The sequence below is a fragment of the Chenopodium album genome, chromosome 4 (genome assembly GCF_948465745.1).
Source record: "Chenopodium album chromosome 4, dcCheAlbu1.1, whole genome shotgun sequence".
NCBI lineage: Eukaryota > Viridiplantae > Streptophyta > Magnoliopsida > Caryophyllales > Amaranthaceae > Chenopodium > Chenopodium album.
Window position 1 is genome coordinate 2718546 of NC_137837.1, and position 9940 is coordinate 2728485.

At 30.6% G+C, this 9940-nt stretch overlaps 1 protein-coding gene across 1 annotated transcript; it reads left to right on the plus strand.

Moving 5' to 3' along the window:
• Positions 1–7477: 7477 nt before the first annotated feature.
• Positions 7478–9076, plus strand: LOC145626313 (F-box/kelch-repeat protein At5g26960-like). Its single transcript, XM_081678740.1, has one exon. It carries the CDS (start codon positions 7560–7562, stop codon positions 8826–8828), a length of 1269 nt encoding a protein of 422 aa, XP_081534866.1. The 5' UTR covers positions 7478–7559; the 3' UTR covers positions 8829–9076.
• The last annotated feature ends 864 nt before the right edge of the window (positions 9077–9940 follow it).

Sequence of the window (9940 nt, forward strand, 5' to 3'; positions counted from 1 at the left end):
TTGTACAGAAACTTTTGCACATCTATACCAAATATTAGGGCATGTTCTCTTACGTTGAAATTCAGTTCAGTTTAGCTCAGTTGAGTTCAGTTCAGTTCAGCTCAGTTCAGTTCAGTTCAGCTCCTAATTTCTTTCTCTTATAAAATATTCATTTCAGTTCAGTTCAGTTCAGTTCAGCTCAATTCAGTTCAGTTCAACTGAGTTCAGTCAATGAGAACAGGCCCTTAGAACCTATTAACACAAAACATAATACATTAGCTAAAAAAAAAATATCGAAATATCATGACACATTACTTAGCCTTCGAACCTCCAACTCCATAGGATTTATAACACCCTTTTTCACACATTCATGGCATTCCCCCTTTTTAAATTATCTTATTTTAATTTCGTGTTGTTTTTCAAATTAGATTAGGTTTTTTTAAAAAAAAATTGTTTGATTTTTTACACATATATATCAAACTTTGTTTGTTATGTATATGAAATTTATAAGTATTTTATATGTATTTTATAAGTATTTTTTACATATATATATATATATCAATCTTTGTTTGTTATGTACATGAAATTTATAAGTTATTTTATACTTCCTCCGTTCTTTTATTATTGCACCACTTGCCTTTTTAAGAAGTTTCACAAATATTGCACCATTTCCTCTTTAGGAAAAAAATTATTTGTGTTCACGCTACAAATACCCAACATACCCTTGCTTTTTCACACTTACTTTTTAGTTTATCAATATGTCACATGGGCAATTTTGTATTTTTATCTTTCTCTCTCTTACTTTTTTCCACTATCAAAATATTTGTACCCAACCCCTATGGTGCAATAATAAAAAAACGGAGAAAGTATGTATTTTATAGAGATGTATTAGATGCATATGTTTAAGCATATACTATATGTGGTATTTTATTTTATAAAATCAGTGTCGTTATTTATAACTGATTATTTTTTGTTTTGGTAATTTTATAGTTATTATTTGGATTTTAGCTTGTTTCCTAGCTCTTTGGTTGAGGTATATTCTATCTACATTGGTCGTAACAAGTTCAGAGCTTTGCAAATCTATGGATTTGTAAATCTCAACTCTTGATAATACATATTAATGTTTAAATAGGGAAATAAGTGATGTTTTTAGATTATTAGATGGGAGCAAAAATATACCTCAATTAGATGATGGATCTCTGGTGTATGATGATTGTGATTCCTTAAAAATGAAAATTGATCTTAAACACGTTGAATCTTTTTTGTGCATTAAAGGTTACGTAAACTGGGATGATAGGACTCTTGACACACGATAATTTAATAAACCTCTATATTTATTTGTTAAAGGTTAACATAGTTTGCCGCCATCTATTACTTTTTTTTTATGAGTCGTGAAAGAAAATTTGATGGTTTTTTTTGCACCAAAATAGAAAACTGGTAAAACTTTTAAAGTTTTTCCAATAGTATCGTTGCTCCTCACGATTATTTGATTATATTAGCCGGTACAATAAAGATGATTTTTTGAGTTTTACTTTTCCAAAGAAATTGCTGAGAATCCAATACAGACAAGTGTTGATGGGTGATGAGATTAATGGTTGTTTTGCCTAGACACTTGTTGTTGGGTTAAATCTTTTATTTCCGTGGAAGATAGTCAAGTTTTATTAATTTTTCAGTGTATATTCCGAATGGCACAAGTGATTTCAATATCGAAAGTGAAAGCAAAGATTATTCAATTCTTATAAATGTAAAATGGGTAGAATTGGCAGTACTAGTTTAAATTAATTGTCTGCTAATTTTAATGTCAAATTCATCATCAATAAATTTCCTCTACCACGTAAATTGAATAAAAAGTCTTTATAGTAAAAATATTCATAAATTAACAAATTACGTAAAATTATATATATAGCTTATTAAATTTATTATACATAACAAACATAAAAAAAAATAATAATAAATAAATAAATAAAATTGATATTTAATCATAATTTAAAAAATAACACTAAAATTTATTTAAATTATAGATTAAAAGGATAAATAAAACAAAATATATTTTGGGATAAAAAATTTCTAATTATTAGATTTTTTTTCTAGAAACTATTAGAGTTTTTTTCAAAATTTTTTTACAGTTTTTTACGAATTATCTAAGTTAAAAAAAAAAAATTCGTCGCTATTGTGTACAACCACTATATAAAGTCAAAAGTTAGTTTGTTTCTAAGTAAACCTATGTTTATTACACCTTATTTTTACAATTTTACTTAATCCATACTTAATCAGAAAAACTAAATTCAAAATATTTATTCCAAAAAGGAAAAAAATTTTGATCAATATTATGTCCATATTTTGGTAAATAAAAATTGTCCAAATTATATCATGATTCGATAAGAACTCTAAATACAATGAATCATGTGTTATAATCTTTATATTATAGTAATTGACATTATAAGAATTTTTTTGAAAGAGTGAATTTGAAGTGAAAAAACAGTATCAAGAATTGACATGTGTCATTCCCGGTGTCAGTTTTAGTGCATATATATATGTATATGTATATGTATATGTATATGTATATGTATATATATATATATATATATATATATATATATATATATATATATAACAAATGCTAAACACGCATAAAAAGCTATCTTATTGTATTCTAAATCAAAACCATAAAAAGCATCAATAATAGGTTTTAAACCAAATACAACCCACAATTTCTCTTCTTTATCATATTTTTTTTTAAGAAAAGTTCTCTATCATATTTTGCCTCTACCTCTAATGTTTTAACATTTTCGGCTATTTCAGTATTAAATTCATGATCTGTGAACTTTTTTCACCTACACATTCACTTTTTTATTTGAAGAGGAAGAATTGGAAAAAAACGATGGTGCGTCTAATTTACTTTTTTTTTCCATGATTATTGCCATTTGCAAATTGACCAAGAAAAAACAACAATAAGGCGGGAGGTTAAAAAAATATACCGTCAAAAAAAAAAAAAAAATCTATCGAAGATCTGCAAAGAGAATCAGGGTGGAGAATTTAACTTTTTCACAAAAAAAAAAAAAAACCAAAAATCTAAGAATTTTTTGTTTTAAATGGAAAAAAAAAACCTCCTAATTGGTTTACGCCTGTAACGAATTGGATATGGCACATTTACCATGTCATCAATGTAAATGGACAAAAGTGTCCCTGAAATAACAAAAGTGCCCTCTAGATTGACATTTTAGGTTGATCTATTAGATTAACATTTTAGGTTGATCCATTAGATTAACTTGTATTTGCTCCTTTTTTTGTTGTGTTTTTTTTTAAACAGTATTTATTTATTATTATTTATTATTATTATTATTACTATATCTCAAAAACAAATACTATAATAATAATAATAATAATAATAATAATAATAATAAGTTATATATAGGGGTTAGTTGTGTCTACCACAAACATAACGATAACGAAAGAATATTTTTCAAATACTAGTTATGGGATGCCCTAAATAGCCAAACATTGAGGAAAAGGTTTCGGAAGAGCGAAGAAAAAGGTTTTTCCTCTCCTCATTTTCCGGGGAAGAATGGTGAAGTTATTTTAAGATCAACATTAATGAATGATCTATCTTGTTTTATTGGATGTGATTTTGAAGGAATTTTGTCTTCATCGAGTGCAATTATTAATACATGTATTGGATCGAATTATGGAGATAATTAAGTTTATTCTTTTAGGTCTTTGTTATATTATAACTAGAGGTATTAATGATCTTTGAGTTAATATAATAGGCCAAAACACCCATTAAAACGGATCCTATTAGTTCTTACTATGTGGTTTATTGAACATAAGAAGAAAGACCCATATTGGGCCCTCCCCCTAAGTGGTTGTCCATATGGAGCTTGAAGGGTCTGGGGCTTGCTTCCTAGTCTAAATATAATATAATTATAATATATAGATAGTTTAGGTGCCTAGGATTGGAAATAAAGTTGATCATTCAACAAACCCTAATCAACAAATACGAAATCAACTTTCTCTCTTTCCTTCTCGTCTAACTACACGTGTATGTGGTGGTCCGTGTGGTGGTTGGTTGTCTGTGGAAGTTGGTGATCACAGTTGTTTACCTCTATCACCCGACTAATCCAGTATTAGTGGATGTTCAATAGAAATATGTGTGTCGAGTAAAGGAGTAAGGTTCAAGGCTCTATTTCTCCCAAAATTCGTAGTTAATTGTAATGTGGAATTCACGCTTCAAATGTATTATGTTATGCATGTTGATCCAGGTGCGAACGAACAATATTCGTGAAATTACACAATATAATAACTAGATCCTTATAGTGGTATATAGCCTTTTACATAATACATTTCATCATAATAATTTGATTATTTTGATGTCCATGTCCATAATTTTATAGTTAATTAAGAGGGGCATCGATAACCTATTATATACTAAAAGACACACCAGCAATGACACGTGTCATCTCCTGGTGTCTCCTTAGGTTTTTTTTTTTTTTTTTTAAGAAACAAATCTTATACAAATATAGCTCTCTAAATTTATACAATATAATTACTTAAGATAAAAAAAGATTTGACATATCTTTAACACAAAATATTTATATAGCTATAAAAAAAACATTCTTAACATAAGTTTGATAACTTTTTACATCATTTTATACCTGTAATCCTTATTATGATCAAAATTTGTCAACTATATTTTTAGATTTTTTTTTAATTATAAATTATAATGATAGTTTAAAAATGATTATTGAAAATTTCCGTGCAAGGCACGGGAACTAACCTAGTAATTTAATTATGGGCGAGTCAATTATTATTTCTTGGTGATTTAACTTTTGGAATCGTTTAATATGATTTTTTTTTTTTTTTTTTTTGTCAAACTTGTAAACTTTGACCGTAATTGTCATTAATCTATAAGAGACAATAATTGCCCCATTGTCAATCTTGTTGGATTAATTTCATTATATATTCTATTAGAATTGAGTTTTTATATAATTAGTATTCGCATGAAAATAGAGATTTATACGTTCTAAATTATATGCTAGTGACCGTGAAAAATTAAGTAGGGAAAAAAAAAAAAATTGGGACAAAGAGAGTATGTGATATGGGGGCAAATAAAAGTACTACCTCCCTTACAGGTTATGTCAACGATTAGACATTTCTCTCTGTTTTAAATCAAATTGTTGCATATAACCTATAACAGAGGTGGTATTTAATTTGATAAATTTTAATTTAATTAATTATTTTTTCTAAAAAAGAAGGCACTTTTTTCCAATCTTATGCTGCTTTTTTACGCAAAGTGGATTCACAATTATTGATATCACTGGCTTCTTTCGGCCCATTTATAAGTTTAATCTTTGACTACCAAACGATTGTCATATTTAGCTTATAACAACACATACTACCTCCGTTAAATATTACGTACACGTTAGAATATTTTATATCTTACAAATAATATTCCAAATTTGCACATAATATTTAACGGAAGTAGTATATTGTTTGAGGACTTGGCCAACACTCGTTTATACGGAGTACTACTACAATTAGTCAATTCTGATTTGAGGGATTACTTTATACTTTGTATTAGATTCCTTAATAATCTGTAGATTATTGAATCATAGCTTGAAAAAATCCTAGCAGACATGCATGCATGTATCTGATGAACGCATGTGATCCATGTTAATAATTTTGGCTGATTTGTCAACAAAATCTATCACTCATTTAAATATTCAAGCTTCGCACTCCTATTGGCCAAGCCCTTAAAAAAAAAGTAGGATAAAGGATCAAAATTAATTTGACTGGTACAAGAACATTTCTTATTATATACTCCAATAGAAATTAAAATATATCGAATTTATTATTTTATAATTTAACAAAAAAAAAAAAAATCTTTATGATCTCCTTATATATATATATATATATATATATATATATATATATATATATATATATATATATATATATATATATGGGATATCATTAACTTGTGTTTGATTGGTGGCTAATCCAACAATTTATTCCATAGATTATTTGATTGAAAAATATGAATTAATATTAATAATAATAAAATATTATTGTCATCCACGAATGGGAATTGTAAGCCTTGACTTAACTTGTGCATGCATGCAAGAAATGTTAATCCAAGTTAAGTGATGGCTCCCACTTAAACACTATCTTAATAGCTTATTGGAGTAGTACTTTGAGGAATAAATATTACTTCTTGAAAAGGTAAGTCAAATCACATGTTTTATAATTCAATGGCAAAAGCAAATTAGCGTCATCGAGCGTTAGATAAGAGAATTAAAGTGCAAATATTAGAGTAAAATTAACATTAATTACACCGAACGACGCGTGATTTTGTCATGAATTCCTAACTTAATACCATTTCAACCAATATAATTTATCTTTATCTAACGCCCCGGAACGCTCGTTAGGAAGATCGTAATTCTATTACTTGTATATTAATTGAAGTGTTAGATATAATTGTAGAATAAACTTTTCTAATCTTGCCATGACTAACATTTCATCTAACTTTGAAATTTTGGGTTAGTTACCTCTACCACAAACATGATGGTAAGAAAGTATGTATTTCAAATTTAAATAGAATAAAGGAAAAAGAGAATACTTAAAGTTACATGTGTTTAGAAATTCATAAAAAAGTTATAATAATAAGTGACAAATTGACAATAACCATAGCAAATAACCAAATAGTAATGAGTTTTTTTTTTTTTTTTCTTTTTTTTTTTTTTTTTTTTTTTATCTATTGGTATCATGACTATTAATATCTAAATATGTCCAAATTACGTTATACAAAATAAGTTCAAATAATTTAAGTTAAAATTAGGAAAATGCTATACATAGCCCTAAGGGCTACATATAAGCATTTAATTTACTCTTGAAAATTGTTTAAATTTAAAAAATCATGACAAAAACACACTAATTACACCAATCTGCGCGTGTTTTTGTCATGAATTCCTAACTTTATACATTTTTCATGAGTAAATTCAATGCTTATATATAGCCCTGAGGGCTATGTATAGCATTACCCTTAAAATTAAGTTTCGTTGCAAACTCACTTTCATTTAATACAACCTATAGTAAAAATAAATAATGTTACTCTGTACAATGTAAATTCAGTCAATATTAATACTGTAATTTTTTATGCTTAATACTACGTACGTATATCCCGTACATTATTATTTTTCTTAAAACAAATTAATAATCAAAATCCAAAAATCTAAAATCATAGAATACTTTCCTAAAAAAAAAAATCATCGAATACAACAAACACTATTTGGAAATTCAAAGATCTAAATAGTACATTCACCATTGACAACTTTTTCTCTCTCTCACATGTTATTTTTATTTTTCCCCAAAACAAAAAAAAAAAAAAAGTCCTAGTAATCCACGAGACAAACAAACAAACAAAAACAACCATCCATTTCATCACATCTATAAATAATTATAATTAATCCTTCTTTTCTTTTTCCACCCAATTAAATCACTCCCTTCGAATCCAATTCCCACCACCACCACCACCACCACCACCCCCTTCTCTAAACCTCCATTTTCTCTCTCCTCCTCCATTAATGGCGGCCGTTGAGAGAGACCCTCAAACCACCTGCAACTCCCGCCATTTCTCTCTCTTCATCAAATCTTGTTGCCCAAATCCCACTAACCCTTCTCACTCCATTATCATCCCTTTACCTCCTTCCAACAACAACAACAAATCCCCCAAAAATTCGATTAAAACATCCATTTCTTCTCTTCCTGATGATCTTCTCTACGAAATCTTATCTCGAATCCCGCTTTCTTCTCTTCCTGCTATCTCCGCTGTCTGCCGTCGTTGGGCCCACCTTGTTCACTCCCCCTCTTTCTCTCTCCTCCGTCGGAACCACCGTCTTCTTCATCGGACTATTTTTGCTTTTTCTACTTCTTCCGTTTCTACCCTTCGTCCTTTTGTTGATCACAAGTGGAAGCTCCCTTCTCAAAACGACGCCGTTTTGGGTGGTGGTAGTGTTCATTTTCACACGGATTTCTCACACGCGCGGTTGGCTGTTATTGGGAGGAAGATTTTTATTATAACCCGGTCTAGTGCGTTGGTATTTGACCCGTGGACCGGGCTCGTGAAGGCCCGGTCTGGACCGTTGGTACCACGAAAACGGTTTGCTGCTGCGGCAGTTTGTGGGAGAATCTACGTGGCAGGAGGGTCGTTAAGGGCGTCTGACGTGGAAGAGTATGATCCCCACGCGGATGAGTGGCGCGTGGTGGCACACGCGCCGAGGAGGAGGTATGGGTGTGTTGGTGTTGGGGTGGATGGCGTGTTTTACGTCATTGGTGGGTTGATGATTGGTGGCGCGTCGGAGTTACGCGCGGCTGAGGCGCGTGTTTGTGCTAGCTCGATGGATTTGTATGATGTGGTGGCGCGTGGGTGGTTGAGGAGCCGGGCGGTTCCCGGTGGTGGGTGTGTCGTGGCGGCTTGCGGGGCGGATGGTTGTGTTTATGTGTTGGCGAGCCACGCGGTTGAGTTGTCGTTTTGGCGGTTTAATGGACGGAGGAAAGGCGAGGGAGGTGGTGGCGGGTTTGGAGAATGGTGTCGGATGAGGAGTCCGCCGCTACCGGCACAAGTTCGGCTCGACGGGACCGTGAAGTTTAGTTGTGTAGGGGTGGAGGATAAGGTGGTGTTGATCCAAGTGATGGGGTGTATAGATGATTTATTGAGGAGAAGTGGGAGGAATGTAAGAGGATATAAAGAAGGGATTGTGTTGATATTTGATTGTGTGACTGAGGAGTGGAGTAGAGGGCCTGATTTACCTGAATTGGTTCAAAGGGCAGCTTGTGTTTGTGTTGAATGTTAATTAAATTATAAAATCTAGTACTAATTACATAAATTAAATTCTATGTTAAATTATGTGGTACAATAAATGTGTGTAGTACTAATTCTTGATCATTTTTGGAAACCAATTGATGATGTTACTATTGTTTTTCCATTTATAGAGAGAAATTTGGAAGTTTATTGTAACTTGTAAGAATTGAATCAAGTGTGACAGTTTCATACTTTCATACCATTGGTTGATTTATTAAGTGTTAATATTGATTAATGGAACTTAAGTAGAGGTTATTTCCATTTCCCGTAGCTTATTTGCACAATAAAATTATGGAGCGACTTGTTTTTATCATAAACATAGCTTACTGAATGTTATTTTATGTAAGCTATGTTTATGATAAAAGTGCTTAGTACAACTAAATGAACTATTGTAATTAAAGTTTGTTTGATATACTAAAACAGCCTTTGCATTGTTGCAAAAAGGTATATCCAAATGGACGAAATGCCAATATAGTGAGTAATTATTAGGAGCCCTTTCCCAAAATAATGCTGCTAAAAAATTCAATTCCACAAATACGGTCACTTTTTAATAAATTCTCAAAATACTGTCCACATCACCAGTTCAAGCATTTTTTTTTATTTTTACGGTTTTATGTGAAAACCGCTACTTGAAGTGGCGGTTTACAAAGATAAACCGCTACTTCAAGTAGCGGTTTTTATCTTAGTAAACCGCCACTTCAAGTGGAGGTTTTAGGTCTTTGAGTAATTAAAAAAACACATTAAACTTCATTCTCTCCCATCTTCTCACTTTTAGCTTCCAGTAAAAACAAAAACAAAAAAAATCAGCGTGATTCCGCCATTATTTGTTCTCCGACTTCTCACACTGCTCAAACATGGAAAAAAATTGTTCCACCTACCTGATTCCGTCCTCGGAGCCGCACTTCACGCTTGAGATTGTTAATGTTTAAATTAGGGGTAATGGAGGGTTAGTATAGTTTATGCCTAATTTCATTTTATTTTTTCAATTCAATTGTCAATTTAGGCCTAATTTCATTTTTTTTTCAATTCACTTGTTAATTTATTCAATTTTTGTAATTGTGTATTCCAGATCTAATCATACTAAGTTTTAATTTTTTTTTTTTT

Excerpts from the sequence above, each read along its gene's own strand:
- LOC145626313 (XM_081678740.1), top strand. The coding sequence starts at position 7,560 with ATGGCGGCCGTTGAGAGAGACCCTCAAACCACCTGCAACTCCCGCCAT.